Genomic DNA, 18,714 nt, shown 5'->3' on the forward strand with positions numbered 1-18,714 from the left:
ATTGTTACTGCTTGTTTCCTTGTTACTTTTAAGAAGTTTTTCCTTTCATGCTCCCACCTTACAAATCTGTCCTCCAATTCTGATAATCTATCCTTAGTTTCTTTCAAGCTGTTATGGCAGCTTTCAATAGAGTTTTTAGTTTCCTGGTAATCTCTTTGAACCTGCTTCATTCTACATTTTCTCTGTTTTCTCCATCAAACAATTCTCTGCTTTTTTTCTGTTCTTCCATTCCATCATCTGTTTTTTTCTTGGGAGATGCTTAGCATTTCTTTAGCTATTTTACTTATATCTTGCTTTACTTGGTTAAATACTTCACTTTTGAACTCGTCTATGAGGTCCTGGAGATATCCCTTTATGTCTGTTAGTGCTGTGCCTGATATTGCATGTTTTCTGTCCTCATTCTCCTTTGCATTTACCTTTCCTGGATCAGTGTCCTCAGGATTAGCAACTGAGGACCCTTTCCTGTTGCTCCCTCTTTCCATACTTTTTGTTCCTTCCATACAAGCGTATATAGGAGGCCCACTTACTTTCTTTGTTGGTTACAATTTGTTTGAATCATGCCGGTTAGGTGTTTCTCCCACTGCAGTGTACTAGGGAGACCCAGACCTGGGCAGCCTATGCTGGGCCCACCCCTCTAGGTCAGTCAGCCTGTTAAAGGCCTTATTGCATTAGGATGCACTGCCAGGCACAGGAACCTGCTTTGGGCTAGCCTACTGGGTCTTAGTCTGCAGCATCACCCAGCTCAAGCGCTCCCCACCAATCCTGCTTGAGAGGGGAATATGTGACTAAAGTCACTGCAGTGTCCTGTACCGGCTAGTCTGCCTGGTCCCAGAATGTCCTCTGTTGGAGCTTCCTAGTCTATGGAAGGGTCCCCATTCCTCTCACTCACCGCATGTCGATGCAGGGCTCCCCGACAGCTCTGCTTTCAGTTTGGTTCACTGATTCCCACTCTCAGAGCTTTTGCATTTCTATCCCTGCTGTGCCGATTCAGATGCAGCAGCAGTGGCAGGAAATTTAAGCTGCAGTTTCCAGAGGCATGGGTTCCAGCTTCTGCACCGAGACTTTAGCTATTCCAGTTGTAGCACTGGATTGCATTTCTGGTTGGTTTCTCTCAGCTTAGTTCATTCCTAGGTTGGCCGGGTATATCTTTCCCTGCTTAGGACTCCCCACACCACACCATTCCTGGAATCTAAGCTGGCTATCTCAGAGAGCCTCCATAGCTGCTGTTATCTATCCACCATTTCTCCCGGAAGTCCCCAGCACCATTTATTAAAGAGGATTCTTTCTAGTGCGCATATTTGGCTTTGTTATCAAAGATGGTGTTTGAGTGTGTTGTCAAAGATGGTGGGTGAGTGTGTTTGGATTTGCATCTGCATCTTGTATTCTGTCCTACTGGTCCTCAGATCCTTCCCCCCCAATACCATGCTGATTTTATCACAGTACCTTTGTAGCATAATTTGAAGTCAGAGATTCATAGTATAATTTCACGTCAGGCATCGTGACACCCAGAATTGGTTTTGCTATTCTAGCTTTCTTCTGGTTTCAAATGAGTTTTTGAAGTGTTTTCTCCATATCTTTGAGGTCTACTAATATTTTGATTGGGATTGCATTAAATTGGTAGAGCAGTTTTGGGAATATGGCCATTTTCACTATATTGGTTTTTCCTATCCAAGAGCAAGGAATATCTTTTTCTGATACTCTCTTTGATTTCCTTTTTTAGGATACTGTAATTTTCACTATATAATTTTATATCCTTTGTTAGATTGATTCCTAAGTATTTTATTTTTTAGATGTTATTGTAAAAGGTGTGCTTTCCTTGATTTTCTTGCTCAACTTTAAATGATAATAGTAATTGGAAAAATTTTATGTTTATGCCTTTCCTTTTAGACATATGTTGCCAATATTCTGATTGCAGTGAACCCATACTTTGATATACCTAAAATATATTCTTCAGATGCAATTAAGTCATATCAAGGCAAATCTCTTGGAACGATGCCACCTCATGTCTTTGCAATTGGTAAGGGATTTAATTGTATTTTAATTCCTATCTTTTCTCATATTGTGCAGATTTACTTAATTGTTTTTTTGATTAATAAAACATACCATAAATTGAACATGTGAATATATGGGTTGTATAGCGTAAGTGTTGTTATGAGCTGTATCTTTTGCAAGGTGGAGATGACTGCTTTTGCAGCCAGCTCATGGGGCAGTTATACATGGTTATCTTTGGTAAAGGCCTGTGTCTCCTTAGGTGTGTCTGCCCATTTGAAAGTAGGGCATAATAAAAGCAGACCTAATGATTCTTTTGATTCTTCAGTAAGATCTACTTTATCTTAATGCTTCACAGCTCTGAAGCCCAGGCCTTCCTCTCTTACCCAGGTTGCCGCTTATGTGACTTGGGCCAGTTTTGAGCTGTGAGAGCAGACTTCTTCCAGGTGTTACCTTGCATCAGGATTTCATAAAACGAGGAAGTGAAAAGTGGCACCCGCTTCCTGTTGTTGAGCAATCTGTAGGAAGACGGCAGTCTTGGCCTTCCCCAGCCTCACTCGTCTTGCTCTGAGGCTTAGTGAAATGGAGTTATTTGATCAGAATAGAATTTACTCACTATCTTTTTTCCTACCAAGTTTAGAGGTGTCAGCTAACTCCTTTGCAGCTGGGCAGCGGTTGAGTATCATTTTAGTGCAGTCTACTTCTTGTTGGAACTTTTCTTCATATTGCCCATGGCTTAACCAGGCTTCACTTGCAGATTTGGTTGCTGTGTGTGCCATGGTTATTGTGCAGAGTAAATATACTAGCCAAACTAGGAGATTTATTTTTTTCTGATGAGCATTGATATATGCTCTTATCAGGCTACCAAATGGTGTGCAGTCCTGTAGAACTAGAATATAAGCAGGTTACTGGAGAGGAGTTAGTTACGTATTTCAAGTGTAAATAAGGCAGCTTTTAATTTTACCCTTTGACTGTAAAAAAGTGTTTAAAATGGTTCTATAAAAGTTAGTGTAGCAGGTTATTGATAAGTTAGGTAAAGGAATGCTTGTACTCTTAGGCATGTTGCATTAGTCACCTTGGCATGCCTGTAACAAAGTATCTGACAAGATGCCTCAGGAAAAGAGATTATTTAGCTTGTAGTCATGGAGAAGACCAAGCCACACAGTTCAGACTTTGTGCTGTGGACCAGGCCTTCGCTGAATCACTTCACTGTGGATAGCAGTGGCCAGAATAAGCCAGTGATTCTGTCTCAGATAAGGAGCAGCAAGAGGACAGGCTTTCTCCTTTTAGACAGCCCTCTTTCAGGAACTTGAGAAGGCACAGGAGAATTACCTTCTGAGGGTATGGCCCAGTGGCCCAAGCACCTCTCATGAGGCCTCGACTCCCCAAGAATCTGCCACCCCTGCAGGCCAGTCCTTCTGTGACAGTGGGCCCTGGGGAATAGTGGAGCTACATCCAGGCCAGATGGTTGTATTGGATCTTTAGAGAAAAAGACATTAGTAAAACCTTGCTCGTTGGTATGGTTAGCACACGTTTTGAGGTGAGAAATAGTTGTTTTGCTGAGCCAAATTGGTCAGGAACTTAAATAAGTTTAAACAATTGTTTTTGACTTTATAGTTTAACTTGTAGAGTATGAGTGAAAATTGTTAAAAATTACATGTAAACAATTGCAAACCTAAGAAATTTAAAGTTTAAAGATATTTAAATTTTGCCTTTCTTTGAAATGCTGATACATTCTGAAGATGTTTGAGTTTAATAATATCCATAGAGGAAAAACACCTCCCAGATTTATTTTTGCAATTATTTTTTTTCTTTTTTATTCCCAGCAGAAATTTTGGTTGCCAAACTATCTCTTCTGGTAGCTTGTTACTTCTTGCTTTTCAGTGGGGACTTCATTAGTTAGGGATAGTGAACATTTTTCTGTCCCTCTGCTATTCTGTGGTGCCAGGGAGAGCTGACCACAGCTAATGATATAGACACACTGTAGCACAAAATTAAGAGCTATTTGGATTTTGCATAAGTTAGCTGTTAGGATCAAGCATTGAAAATAAATACTTTTAAAACTATTTTGCATACTTCTGAATGAGTTTAAGATTTCCCTTTTAAGGCGCACTTATGATTTATGAGCAAGTACTCCTGAAGTGAGCCTGCTATCATTTCTTTAATGTATCGTTTAATATATTGTTGGTCATTGACATGTTATTTTGATCCTAGCTGATAAGGCTTTCCGAGATATGAAGGTCCTCAGGATGAGTCAGTCTGTCATTGTCTCTGGGGAATCAGGAGCTGGTAAAACAGAAAATACAAAATTTGTTCTAAGGTGAGTATTCAGCTGCCTTGAAATATTTTGGAACAGGATGCCTTTATTTTGGAGGTCAGGAATGCGTAACATAAAATTTGCCAGCTAAATTTTTTCTGAGTGTACAGTTTAATAATGTTAAGCACTTTTGCACTGTTTTGTAGCCAATCTCTAGACATTTTCCTCTTGTATAACTGAAGCTTTTTGCCTATTACATAACAACTCTGCCTTTCTCATTCTTCTAGCTTCTGGCAATGACCATTTTACTGTGTTTCTGTGACTATAACTATTCTAGGTACCCTAGATAGGTGGGGTCACATAGTTTTTATCTTTCTATGACTGCCTCATATCATAAAAAGACTTCACCCATGTGGTATGTATCCCATGTTACAGTGTGTGTTAGAATTTCCTTCCTTTTGAAGGCTAATACTGGATTATAAGTATATACTGCATTTTGTTAGTCTACATCTTTGTTTACAGACATTTGGGTTGCTTATAACTTTAAAAATTATAAATTTATATTCAAATTGACAGTTGCAAACAGTGTAGTTGTGAACATGGGTATGCAAATATTTGAGTATGTTGACTTTTAAAACATTTGCATACTTTGGGATATAATTTAGAATGGTAGGCTGTATCATTTTGAAGACATAAGCACTTTGTATGGAATAATCTGTAGATTGTTGAAAGCCAACTCTGATACATGAGGATCCTAGAAGAGACCACCACTGGTTGAGCAAAAGGAAATACAGGCATGTTCCTTCAAAGTCCAGAATCTAAAGGGATGTTCTGTTAGTTCTTGGGATCAATTTTTACTTTGAGTGTATGACAGTTGGTATTTTCATTTATACCTCCCTGAACCTTTTCCCCGCCTATCACCTTGACTGCCATCAAACTCTTACAATTCTTATTCAGTGGCAGATCGCCTTATTTTTTGTAGCAAAAAAGATTGAATTAATAGGCTGTTGCAAAATGCTTCGAAATCTCATAGTTAGTGAGTATTCCCATGTGAAATGAGCAATAAACTTAAAACCAAATGTGGTAGTTGGTTAAAATCAGACTGTTTCTGATTTTAAAACAGTTTAAGAAGAAAACATTGATTTATATGTCAAAGACAATTTAAATAGAATTTTAAATAAATTTAAATAACAATATATTTGAATATAAATTTGTAATTTTTAAAGTTATAAGGCTGATACAGGCTTCAGTTTTATATGTACTAAAATATAAAAATGATAAAAACAAAAACTACAAATTTATTGTTTGCAATACTATTGTCATCAAATTTTTTAATCCTGTATTTTAAACAGATACCTGACTGAGTCCTATGGAACGGGTCAAGATATTGATGATAGAATTGTTGAAGGTATTTTTTTTAAAAAAAATTTCTGTCATTTAGCACATGTTGCAGTTAACTTACAGGAATTTTTTCAGTGGTCTGGACAGATCTTCTGGAGCTGCAGAAGGGTCTCCCATATCCTGCAAGTCTTTGCTCAGATGTTGTCTTCTCCCTTACTGTTCTCATCTCTCCCTGGGTGCCTACTCTACATAAATATTAGAAAGCAGAGATGTCTGTTTTGTATTCTGTATCCCAAGAATAGTGCCTAATGCATAGTATAAACATCTACTGAATGAATGGAAGAAAGACAGATAACTCTTTGGCTTTCTGTTTGTTTTTTGGGCCTTGTGTTTCTGAAAGAAGGAAATAAGAAGCATAATTGTTTGCTGTTGAGGTACTTTTTTGGGAAAACTGTTTTAACCCAAGTGTTCTCTTGGCAGGAAAAATATGTGAATTGATTGCCTTCAGCTGTTCTTGTTAGCAGACCTCTTAGAAAGCTCCTTGCATCCCAGTTTGGAGACAGCTGGATGAGGCCCTTGTCACACTGAATCAGTACTCTATCTGTTCTCCTCCTTCATATGCTTGCCAGTGTCTACTCCTTGCAGAAGTGGGATAAACTCTTCTGCTTTCATTCAGGCTTTTAAGAACTTCATATTGCTCTCATGGTGATGCTCCAAAACCCTAACCTTACCTACACTGCAGTCTACCTCTAGCCCTTCTCATCTGGTTTTAAGTCTCAGTTTCTCTGTGACCTTGTCCTTTAGTCCTGTTGATCTTCTTTTTCTTTTTTTTTTTTGTGGTAGAGAGATTGAACTCGCGACCTTGTGCTTGCCAGGCAGGCACTTGTGCCACTGAGCTAAACCCCTGGCCCAAACCTTGGCCTCCCTGTTGATCTTCTTAAAGTTCCTAGAAGTGTTTTAGGCTTTTGTATTTTTTCTTTCTCTTTTGTTTTTCCCTAGGTTCCCCATGATGCACTCAGTTTCACCCTTAAAAACTGAATAAAAAAAAGTTACAAGCTAACTCAATGAAAGACTAATTAGTATTCTGATTTATTTACTTGAAAATTAGATGGAAGCCTAGTTTCTTCTATGTTAATGTGCTGTGTACTGTAAAGTGTGTTGAGGAAAGCTGGAAAGTGTTATTGTGTTTCTGCAGCCTTGTAGTATGTATAATTGGATAACTGTAGAACTGGTTGATACACTCATGTAAAAATTTATTTGTTGTTTGGGAAATGTATCTATTATTAATAGCATGATTCAATGTGATTTTCTGAAGGAGTATTTGTTTTCCTATTTTGGGATGTTTTACATATATTAAATTTTACTTAAATTATTTTGTAAGTCATTAGTAAGGGAGTTAGGGAGGCCTGGGATGGAGTCTCTTTTCTGTCAACACCCAGTCATTGGGCCTTTGAGAGTTAGTTGACCTTACTGGCCCCAGTTTTCTTGCCCATCTAAAAAGTAAGGAATATATCGTAACATTTTTTTTGCAGTTTTAATACGTTTAAAATTATTGTGGCGAGTGAAATGGCCAAGAAGTGATCTTTAAAAGGGTTTGTGGAAAATAGGTTAGCTTTCTACCATGGACAGAAAAAGGGAAATGGACTTCTAAAGCCTTCATAGGAAATATTCTGATGATTCATGAAGCAGTTGAGGTTGATGGTGAAGAATAGGCAAGACTAATACTAACGTGTATTTAGAGTTGAGACTTTGATGAGTGTAAGTACAGATACTGGTAACTCTTATCCAATCAACGTGATTATAAGACAATAACATTTAAAATTGTTCTGAGAACCTTTCTTAATTCTATAAACTCTTAATTTGTTAAATTGAATTGGAAGTGTTTGTAAAGTTCAGGCTGGTAGTCATAGCGGAATAAAAACATTTTAGAAAAGTAAATTAAGTAATAACTTTCTTGCCAGTATTTTTGCAGTTTTTATCTATTATAATTAGTAGTGTTATTGGATTGATGTACTTGCTATAATTGAATGCTGTAGGAAGTAATTTTTAAAACTGAATTCTAAGTTTTGTAAACTAGTGACTTTTAGAAATTAGTCTTTCCTATAACATTTACATTTTCTTTTCTTATATTTTGAGTAATTTTTCCATCTCTTATGTTTAAGTAGTATATGAACATGGTGGATGATCATTAAATATTTGTAGAATTTTATGTTACATAATTCCTCTATATTAATGTTTTCAAGAATATTTAGAAGAAATACTATACATATCATTTTGTAATTTTCTTTCATGTTCATGAAACATGATGAGATATTTTCATGTTTTTCTTAATAGCTAATCCACTCTTAGAAGCTTTTGGAAATGCAAAGACTGTTCGCAACAATAATAGCAGTCGATTTGGAAAATTTGTAGAAATACATTTCAATGAAAAGGTAAGTGGAAGTGTATTTGGGTACGATAGGCTTGGGTAGTGATAATGGAAAATATAAGCATCTTACTAAAATGTATGCTATACTGGAACTTATGCTAAATTCCTTGAATTTTTTGATTATTTTTGATAGGAGAATGTATATATTCACTATGACTATCCAAAGCTCTTTCTGCTGTTTATAACCCAAATCCTGGGTCTGACTGCATCATTGAGTACAAATTGATATCTCTTCTTTTTTTCCCACAGTTTATTCTGTTATTATTGTCTTGATCAGCATGCTAATAGATGTATATATTTAAAGGGCACACTGTAATATTTCAACAGTGTGTACCCCTGTAGTCAGAATAATCAGTGTTTTCCTCCTCTCATCAGTCCTTTGGTGCTGCTGAGCTCCTGTCTTCTAGTTCTTCATAAGTTTGTTCTTTGTAAGGCACAGGGCATACCCAGTTCTGATTCGTTAGAGGCTTGAAACTTAGAAGGACCTGGGTAGAGATTAAATGATGTTCAAAGTGAAGAGTGACTGCTATAAAAAATTTAAATAAAAGCTCTAAACTTACATTTAGTTATGCTTTTTCCTTTGTATTGATGAGCATTATACTCTTTTTGATAGGTGTTCATTAGAAAAGATAAACAATTTAATATTGTGTTCTGCTCTAAGACTAAATGGAAAAATGTGTTTTTTTTCTCGATTTTGTTTTCTAGAGCTCAGTTGTCGGAGGATTTGTTTCACATTATCTTCTAGAGAAATCTAGGATCTGTGTTCAAGGCAAAGAGGAAAGGAATTATCATATCTTTTATAGGTTGTGTGCTGGTGCTTCTGAAGATATTAGGGAAAAGCTTCATTTGAGCTCCCCAGATAATTTTCGGGTAGGTTGGAAGGGTTTGAAATGTAGGTGTGTATGTTGATAACTTACACTACCTCAAGTCCAGCCAGCCCTCCCTGTCTCTGTGCCCTTCACCCGCGTGAGTTGAAAGTGTTCACTGGCAGGGAAGTGTGAGAGGTCAGAGGTTCTGTCTTTACTCAATCCGTACATTTCCCCTTGTCATCATTCCCTAAATGGTAAGTAAAACAACTGTTTACTTAGTTTAGTGTTCACATTTTAGTAAGTGATGTAAGTAATTGAGAGGTGATTACAGTATGTCAGAAGATACATGTAGGTTGTATTCAGATTCTGCCATTTTATGTAAGCACTTGGTATCTGCAGATTTTGATGTCAAGTGTCCATAGGAGGTCAAGGAGTCATTCCCCCATATGCTGAGGAATGACTCTAGTGTGCTGGAATGCTTGCTGTACCAAAAGAACTCTCCATTTAGGCTTATTTCTGACTTTATAATGTGGGTAGTTGAGCATTTGTTATCCAAAAATTTCAAATTTAAACCATTTCAAAATCTATGATCTTAAATTTGGGGATTAGGGATACTCAACTAGTAAATATATGCATATACTCCAAAATTTAAAAAAAGCTCTAAAAGCTGACATGTTTGTTTCAGGTATTTCAGATAAGCGACATTAACCTCTATAGTACTATATGAGAAAGTATATAATGCAGTAGCTTAAAGGATAGATGTTAAACCCCATATTGATTTAAACTTGATTAGAAATTTATAATACCATAATACTAGCTTTGAAGTTACCTTTTTTTTTTTTGCCCATTTTTTTTTATTTAGGGAGAAAAGAAAAGAAAGAAAAGAAAACAGTGAAGGGGTACAAGTTTTACAGATTTACAGAAGAAGAAAATGCGCAGTAGGAAATCACTAGTTAATGGATTACATATTGCCATCTTAGAAATAATTGTTCAAGTCACAAAATTAAAGCTTGTAGAGTGGACATTCCAACAATGATACTGCAAACAGTTCTGTTCAATGATCCAATAAAACTCTGTGATATCATTTTCTATCTTATACATTTAAATATACATGCAGTTATATAGTTTAGAGCACTTTCTTTTCCTCTCTTTTGTACAGTGACTATTACACATTTTGGGTTTCATTGCTCCCACGGTTCTTATTGCTTTTTTGGAAGAGAGTAAAACCAAATGTGACATAACAGAACAGAATCGGTCAAGTCAAAAGTGTGGATATAATAGATAATATAAAAACATAATACAAGGTGATCAACAATGGTTACCATAATGCCTCCCGCTATTTCTAATAGAATTGCCTATATCATTAGTTGTAATACAATTGAACAAAACCGTAAAGAATAAAACCGACAAAACCAAAACATTGGAGATATTGTAGGTCTTCAAAAGTAGATAAAAGTCAACGAGAATGGGCGTTATAATGAATCTCATTATCTTCTCAGCTGATGCCTAAACTTTCGAACCTGATACTATCCAGCAAAACAGAATAGAGGAACCTCAGTCAAAAACAAGATGGTGAGAGTAATACAGGGCTTCAAATCGAGATAATAGAAAGTCAAAGTGGGTTACTATATTATATCCTGCTATATTTTTCCCTTTAATTAAATGGATAAAAATAAAAAAGTAAATAATGGAGTGGAGATTGAGAAAAAAGAGGGCATAACAGCGAAACAGGGCAGATCAAAACATAACCATTTAAGCAGAATAGTGTTTCACCACCAGATAATCCTGACCCAAAAATAGTTACCATATTGACTCCCTCCCTGAAGTCCTTGAGTACAATGAAGTTACCTTTGACTTACCTGTAAAAAAAAAAAAAAAAAAAAAAAAAAGGTTTGGTCATTGAATTAGTATTAATAAAGGACATATAGTTGTATTCTGTAATTCACTTCAATAGCAGATGTTTATTGCCCGCCCATTAGGTGTCAGGCATTGTACCAGAATTAAAAAGATAAATGAGACACAGTCCCTGCTTCTGTGCACTTATAATGGTGTGAGAACTGTACACAAGAGTCTGCTTGATCTGTTGAATAAGAAAGAAGTATACATAGAATGCTGTTGCAGCCTCTAGGGATATTGAAAGGCTTACTGGAAGAATGGATTATTTGATCAGAATTCTGAGTGATGTTCAAGTGTCCACTAGGTGAAGAAAGATGCAAAAAGTATTTCCGGTAGATGCCAAAAAGATGAACAAAGAAAGGCAAGAATCATATTAAAGAGAAAGGTAGGAAGTCATGAGAGGGAAGCCAGAGAGCCACTGAAGTGCTTAACTACAAAAGTGGGTGCTGGATTTGTGCATGTCTTTGACTTTAGCATATAAACAAATGTGCTGCCCACTTGATGCTTGGGGTAAACTGGTACGTGGTTAATTGGAATTTGAAGTTAGTTGCTAACATTATCATCTTCATGGAAATGGAAGATACAGTTTTCCACTATTGCTAGAAAAGGAATGTAATTTATACTGAATGATCCAAACTTTAACGATTTGGCCTTTGTAAAGTGGATCAGCCAGCATGATTTCCTTTGTTCCAATGCAGTCCTGTTTGTAATAGGCAGAGTGAAAAATGTACATCTGCCACCTCACATATTTCTCTCACGGCAGCTTACACTCTTTTCTTCCCTTCCCCAAAGAATTCAGCTTTAAATACATTTGAAAATGTTGGTAATTTCATCAGTTTTTCTAAGGTTAAGTCTTCTAGTTACACCTGATAAATCATGTTGCATACAAAGCGGAGCCCTGTGTTAGGGTATGTGCTCCTAAAATAGTTGAATTTTTTTGTCATCATTTTATCTGAATTTGTGCGTAAAGAATGGTAGAAATATACTTGTTTGGAAACATTTATCTTGTGTTTTAGGAAATAAATACTTGTGTTTTAGGAAATAATACTGTGTTTTAGGAAATAAAACATTTAAAATGCCCATCTTATTAAAAGTGTTAAAATATTTTTATAGATTATGGAAATATCTGCTATAGTGATACAAATATCCTTGAATATAATGAAAGCTGGATAGAGTGGTAGGAATGATTACAGCTTTCTGATGTAGATAAGTTGAAAGAAACAAGTGTGTTTCTGGATTTTAAAGTTTTGTAGCTCTGGGAATTGAATCCTGGCCCTTGTACAAGTCCTGGGCTAGGGACTAATGCTAGGTCTAATTGTCTATAAGTCAAATAGTTGAATGAGATATTAGCATTGAGAAATAAAATACTTTTTAGCAAGTAAAACATTTGTTTCGGCTTTATGTTTAAATTGCAGTTACTCTACTAAGTAAGAAGAGCTTTTTAAAAAATCAGTCAATTGAAAATGCTTACCAGCCTTATATTTCTTCTCCATTTTTTACCTTAAAGATTCAGGAAAGAACAACAACAACAACAACAACAACAACAAAACAAAACAAAAAACAAAAAACACAAACCTGTGGTGTCACTGTCTGATTTTGCTGTATTTTGGTATTATAATGGAAGGGAGTGATAGATACATTGATCCTCTAAAATATCCTCTAAACTAGTCACATTTACAGTAACTTTTCATACATATAGTATATTATTTTTAATCTTGTAATTCATGCTATTTTATTTGTTTATATTTTGGTACTAGGGTTTGAACTCACAACTTATACCTGCCAGCTTATGCTTCTGAGCTAAATAAATCTGTGGCCCAATTCATGCTATTTTATAGTGAAATCCTAATGACCTGATTTAAGAGAAGCCAATATGCTTAAAAACATTTTTTTCCATTCAATTTTCTGTGTATTTGCTTCCTGACTCCCTTATGGATGTGACTACTGTAATAGGTTCTCACTGTGACAGAATGTCATAGATTGGGTATCTTTTATCTGACATGGTTGGGGTCAGAAGCATCAGAGTTTCGTGGGTGTGTTGGCATATGTCTGTAATCGCAGCATGTGGGAAGATGAGGCTAGAGAAGTTCAAGGCCAGCCTGAAATGCATGGGGAGACCTTATCTTTAAAAACAAAATGAAACCAAAAGAAGACAGAGTTTGGAGTTCTTTTGATTTTGGAATATTTGCATAGACTTCACCAAGTGAGCATCCCAATACAAAAATCTGAAATTTAAAGTGCTAACCTCTGTTTTCACATAGTGGCTTCTTTTGTTCTATGTTTTGAAAGCACTTAGCTTTTACAGTACTTTGGAGGACCAATGTAAATATTAAAATAAAACTGAAATATTTGATCCATAAATTCAATCCTGTGTTTTATAGTCACTGTTGTCAATAAATATGAAAGTCATGCTTTGAAGAACAGTTTAAAATTAAGAATAAAGGATAATATTCGTTAAATATTCAGAATTCAAGGTATTGAAATATTAAACTATCATATATTCCTTTGAGAGTCTGCATATTTTCTGGAGAGGTGTTTTCATTATTGTCTGTAGTGTTTACTGGTATGAACTATGTTTAAAAAAAGATATGTGATATTAGAAGTATAGCATTGCAGGCTTTTAAAAGTAGAAGGTTATGGTATTGACTTTTACTTTATAAATCATTGCATTTAATCTACTTTCAGAGATTAGAATTTTTAGATATCTTTATTTGTTGGATGAAAATGCTTATAAAATGTGGAAGTATTTATTTTTTATTTTAGTTTTTAAAATTTATTTTAAAAAGGGTAAGATTAAATATAACAAAACAGATCATAAGGAAACAATTTTAAGAAACACAGATTTCAAAGCAAGTCCACAGGAGATCTTCACTATCTTATTGTCTCTAGTTTTCTTCCAAATAGTTGTCCCCATCTTCACACACATTGAATACATATTGAACATTATAGAACTAAACAAATCATTACAGGATGGTGAAGGCTTAGAAGTATTGATTTTTAAAAGTTGACTTTATTGGTATGACATGTCTATCTGTTTATATCTATCTATCTATCTATCTATCTATCTATCTATCTATCTATCGTATTCATCATAGGGAATTTGCGCCTGTACATTATAGAGCTTGATTCTTTTTTTTCTCCATTTCCCATCTTCCCTTTAACCCTTCTTCCTCTTCTTATAAAAGTATTGATTTTAACTGAGCAATTGATACTCGTGTTTAGAAATTCATTGTGGTTAATACTATCTGACAAATTCATTTTCTTTTGTATTTTCTGTAGATCACGTATATTAATTGTATTTAAATTTCTTTGTCATAGTATTTAAACCGAGGCTGCACCAGATACTTTGCTAACAAAGAAACTGACAAACAGATTTCACAGAACCGCAAAAGTCCTGAGGTATAGTAGACCGTTTTTGAAAATTAAAATGCTTCATGCAGAACAAATCACATTGAAAGAAACATTTTTACTTTGGAGCCCAAATAAAATTTTTACTTCTAGGCTTATTGTTAAAAATCTTGGTCCTCGTTCCAGCCCCCATTGTGTAATACTTTATCCTTCGTGGCATCTGTGGAGCCTCAGAGCTTTCCTCTTTCTGTGAAGCTCGAGTTACCCAGTAATCATCATCTTTTAGCACGTTGAAACTTTTTTTTTATTACCTGTTTGGAATTAAGTATAAAATATGTCTTTATTGTCTGCTTCAAGGTTTGAATGAAGTTTGAAACCAGCAAGAAATAGATTATACATTCTTGTGAAAGGTTGCTTATGTATGATAGTATCTCTCTTTAAAACATTATTTTCTGGAATAAATTATAAAATGTAGTTTGATCTCATTAAATTATTCAATTTCTAAGAGTAATTAACTATAGTTATATATTAAGTATTACTTTTAAAAACATTAAATTTTTATCCACTTTATAAATTTTAGTATGTCATGTTTAAATGGAATTAAATTGTGTCTTTAGAAGAGACAAATTATAAAAATGAAATCAAGAATAGTTATGGGTTCTAGGTAATGCCGTTATTGATTTTTATTAAATGATTTATGTTGATACTTAATTAAACAAGTTTTTATTGTAGTTAGTCTTTGATTCTTTCACATGTGTGAGCCAGCTATTTTGACTCCTCAAAATGGGTAAGATGAATTTTGTCTTAATGTATATTTATACCGATGAACAGAAAGACAAAAATTTCACATCATTTTAGATTCTAAGCAGATAAGTCTGCAGGTAAATTTTTAAATTAACACTTTTGTATCATTTTAGACACAGATATCTGAATTATAAATCATAAACTATGTTGCAGCCATGATAGGGGCTTTAAAATGCAACATTAATATTTATCATGGTATCTTTCATTGTCTTGATAAGACTATACTTTTAAAAGTATAGTTTCAAAAATAAAGTTGTATTTTTCCACTGAGATAATCAAAATATTTCCTGGGACATTGCAGCTGTCAGTAAGTGGAAAAATACACATTTTACACATATATAAAAATAGATAAATACATAAAATTATACATATGAATGTGATCTTTTGGCATAGAAACTAGAAGAAAGGACAGAAAGATGGCACGTGCTCCCAGATAGGAAGTGCATCCTTTCTTATTCTGGCTGCAGATACTGTGTCAGAAATCTCACTCACATTACTAGAGGGAGAGGTATATGTTGTATGTAGTTGAACAGTGCATTAATAATGTTTAAATTACTTTTTATGTCTTCTTTATCAGGAGGAAGAGGTGATCATTTGACTAATTAAACCTTTGCCTAATTTCTTTTGAATGTCTTTAAGCTGAGTGTAATTTTTAGAAGGGTGCAGTATTTTTAGTCTGCCATATAGTAAATGTATTGATTAACATTTGATTAGAAAAAATTTTTTAAATGACGCAAATGTTCCATTGCAGACTAAAAGTTCTGCATTTGTGTTTTCTGCTAACTCTGGCTGCATGTGCTTGCTTCCTTTGCTTCTTTTTAAGAATACAGTGGAATTCCATGTTTTAGACATTTTCCAGAAACTTCACACATAATTGAACATTTCAAAGAATTTGGCAGACCGGGGCACAGCATTGGCACATGCCCATAACCCAACACTGTGGGAAGCTGAAGCAGGAGAATCACAAATTTGAGCCTAACCAATGGCAATTTAGTGACATAATTAGACCCTGCCCAAAAGTTTTTTAGAGGGCCAGTGGAGTAGTTCAATATGAGGGCCCTAAGTTTAATCTTCAGTGCAACAAAAAGCGCAGAAATGAGCCAGGATTTTTTTTTTTTTTTTATTGTGGAAAGACAATTGCAACTTTCACTGGGAAGCACTTGTTTACTGTTAAGAAAAAACATCCAGAGGCAACTTTAATGTCAAGTAATGGTGATGCTGTTTTCTGATTTTAGTATCTTCCTATTCAAGTTCTGGAAAATTTCTAGACCATTCTGTGTCTAGTAACTTTTCATGTTTTTTTTTTTCCTGGCTTTTGTGAACCTAACTTTCATCTTTTCTTCTGAGTTTTTGTAGGTTCTAATAAATGAATCCTTTAGATGTGAGTTCTTTTAAAAGAGAAAGCAGATTTTCTCTTCATTTTTTTTCAAAAATATTTTAAGTTGTATGAATTCTTAGAGTAATTATATGGTTACTAATGCACTTTGCCCTCTATGTACTTATACAAAAAGGTTCGCAAAAATTCTCAACCCTGCAGTTTAAATTATTTCCCTGGTGTATACTTCCTTTTAACACTGGTGCATTTGGTGGAAGTTAACCTAACATATAGTAGTGTAGTGCTAATTGTCACCTTTATATTTTTGTTGCACTTCTAACCTTTTTTGTTTATTTTTAACTGACAAAAATTGCATATATATGTAAACATACTAGGGCACAATGTACTGTTTAGAAATAATTAAATTATTAATGTATCTATTACCACTCAGTTCTTTATGATCTGAGGTTATTTCAGTCATAGTTATTTTCTCCTGGTTCTCTGCATTTATACCTTTATCTAATATTTCAGAGTTAAAGTTCTAATTTAATTACAGATCATCTCATTCCTTCTTTTAATTGAAAGTTTTATGTAAATATTTGTAGAATTGTAGTTTTAAGAAAAAAATAGAGATCTTTTGTATACTTTTAGTAATTTTTGGAATGTGCTAATAAAATGCTTAAGTTTTTCCTTTGACAGATTTTATTTTTGCATGTTCTGTATTGTAGTAGTAGACCTGTTAAGTATTTCTCATTTACTAAATAAGATTAAGACTAGTTAATTGATATCTTTTTGTGCTGTAGTATCTTAAGGCTGGTTCCTTGAAAGACCCTCTATTAGATGATCATGGAGATTTCATTCGAATGTGCACAGCCATGAAAAAGATTGGCTTGGGTGATGAAGAAAAACTTGATCTATTCCGAGTTGTAGCTGGTGTCCTGCACCTTGGAAATATTGATTTTGAAGAAGCTGGCAGCACTTCAGGTTTTGTTTTGTTCTGTTTTAGAGAAATAAATTTATAATTTCTGTCATTTCTTGGTCATATGAAAGTCATCTAATATATGCAAGTTTGTTAAAATTTCTAGGAATTTGTAGAACATACTGTGATGAATCTGACAAATCAGATGATGAATCTGGCAAATCACATACTTCATTGTGAGCTTTTTTCTGAACAAACTAGTAGCACTGACTAGTAGGGTTATATTTAGTTAAATTTTCCAAGTAAATTATTTTAATAATTAACAGGTTAATTCTCTGTCATCTACTAAGATGTTTTTTGAGAATTTTCTAGTTAACTGTCTAAATTTGGATCATTTAATTGCTTAGGGCAGTTTAACACATACAAACCCTTATACTTTTTTTTTTTATTGGTACCAGGGATTGAACTCACGACCACCTGCTTGCAAGGCAGGTTCTTATGCCGTTGAGCTGAATCCCCAGCCCCTTAAACCTTTATACTTAATTGAATATAGTGCCTCATGCTTGTAATTGCAGTACTCTTGAAGGCTGAGGCAGAAGGATTCCAAGTTCAAGCCCAGTGTGGGCAATTTAGAGATATAGCAAGATTCTGTTTCAAAATAAAAAACAAGAGAGCTGGAGGCATAGCTTAGTGTAAAGGCCCTGGGTTCCATTCCTTGGTAGTAGGAAATGAAAATAAAGTTTTCATTCTTACGGAAATTGAAGAACATCTGAATGCCTAGTGAATAGTAACTTTTCTACTCCCATGTTTCAATTTCTTATAATTAGACTTTGCATGATTCTAACTTTGATTCATGAATACAGAGTTGGCAAAGTATGGCCGGTAGTCATATCCAGGTGGGCACATGTTCCTATAACTACGATGTTACAGGAACCTAGCCACACCCATCCACCCATGTAACGTCTGCTTTTGTGGCACAGTGCAGTAGTGAATTGTTATCTTACAGATGGCACATCCTGCAAAGGCAAAATACTTATTGTCTGGCCCTGGAGAGAGAAAGATGATCAGCCTGCATTAATACATTATTCTGAATTTTATACTAAGGCTGAGCCAGGGACAGCCCGCAGCACCGCCTCTGGTAGCAGTCCAGGAATGTGGGTTTCTGTATCAGATCCTGAGGTTCTCAAAGCTGTGGTTGGTTTTTATTTGCAAAATGAAATAATCCAAAGTGCTTTTAAAGTGAAGTGCTTCACAAGAATATCCCTGTAAAAAAGGGGCACTCACAGAAAGTTGAACATTTAAAAGTGTGCCAGAGTTGGACTGTATCACAGCAATACAGCACTTGTATAGAATTCTGTGGGTCCTGGGATCAAATCCAGAGATCGCCAAAAAGGAGAAAAAAATTACTCTTCTTAATCTGTATTTCATGTGAAATATAATCGCAGTTGAAATATTACAGAAATAATGAGGTAGGTGATACCATCTTCATTTTGCAGAAGTAGAGCCTATGGAGAATTTGAGTAATGTGTGTGCTTATGGATGATATTTTAGGTGTGAGAGCTTGGTTCTTCTCTAAGGTGCTTCAGTCAGGAACTTGTAGTGATCATC

General features: G+C 34.8%; 1 protein-coding gene across 11 annotated transcripts in view; it reads left to right on the plus strand.

The window, feature by feature from the left end:
• The window catches only part of Myo6 (myosin VI), a 160,455-nt gene that overhangs the window by 74,567 nt on the left and 67,174 nt on the right, over nt 1-18,714 (plus strand). For 10 of the 11 annotated variants that reach the window (XR_010039917.1, XR_010039918.1, XM_013141780.3 and 7 more), the window contains exons 5-11: nt 1,888-2,017; nt 4,204-4,309; nt 5,599-5,654; nt 7,922-8,019; nt 8,721-8,885; nt 14,039-14,119; nt 16,991-17,171. Coding sequence is in view for 9 of the 11 variants with exons in the window: in XM_013141780.3 (XP_012997234.1) it covers nt 1,888-2,017; nt 4,204-4,309; nt 5,599-5,654; nt 7,922-8,019; nt 8,721-8,885; nt 14,039-14,119; nt 16,991-17,171 (817 nt within the window). In the remaining 2 variants the exon portion in view is untranslated. Of the gene's footprint in view, nt 1-1,887; nt 2,018-4,203; nt 4,310-5,598; nt 5,655-7,921; nt 8,020-8,720; nt 8,886-9,686; nt 13,182-14,038; nt 14,120-16,990; nt 17,172-18,714 lie in introns of those variants that run through there. The other variant, XM_063226924.1, reaches the window with a different exon arrangement.

The sequence above is a fragment of the Cavia porcellus genome, unplaced genomic scaffold (genome assembly GCF_034190915.1).
Source record: "Cavia porcellus strain 051 isolate PalLab524CR breed Dunkin Hartley unplaced genomic scaffold, mCavPor4.1 scaffold_16, whole genome shotgun sequence".
In the NCBI taxonomy this organism is placed as follows: domain Eukaryota; kingdom Metazoa; phylum Chordata; class Mammalia; order Rodentia; family Caviidae; genus Cavia; species Cavia porcellus.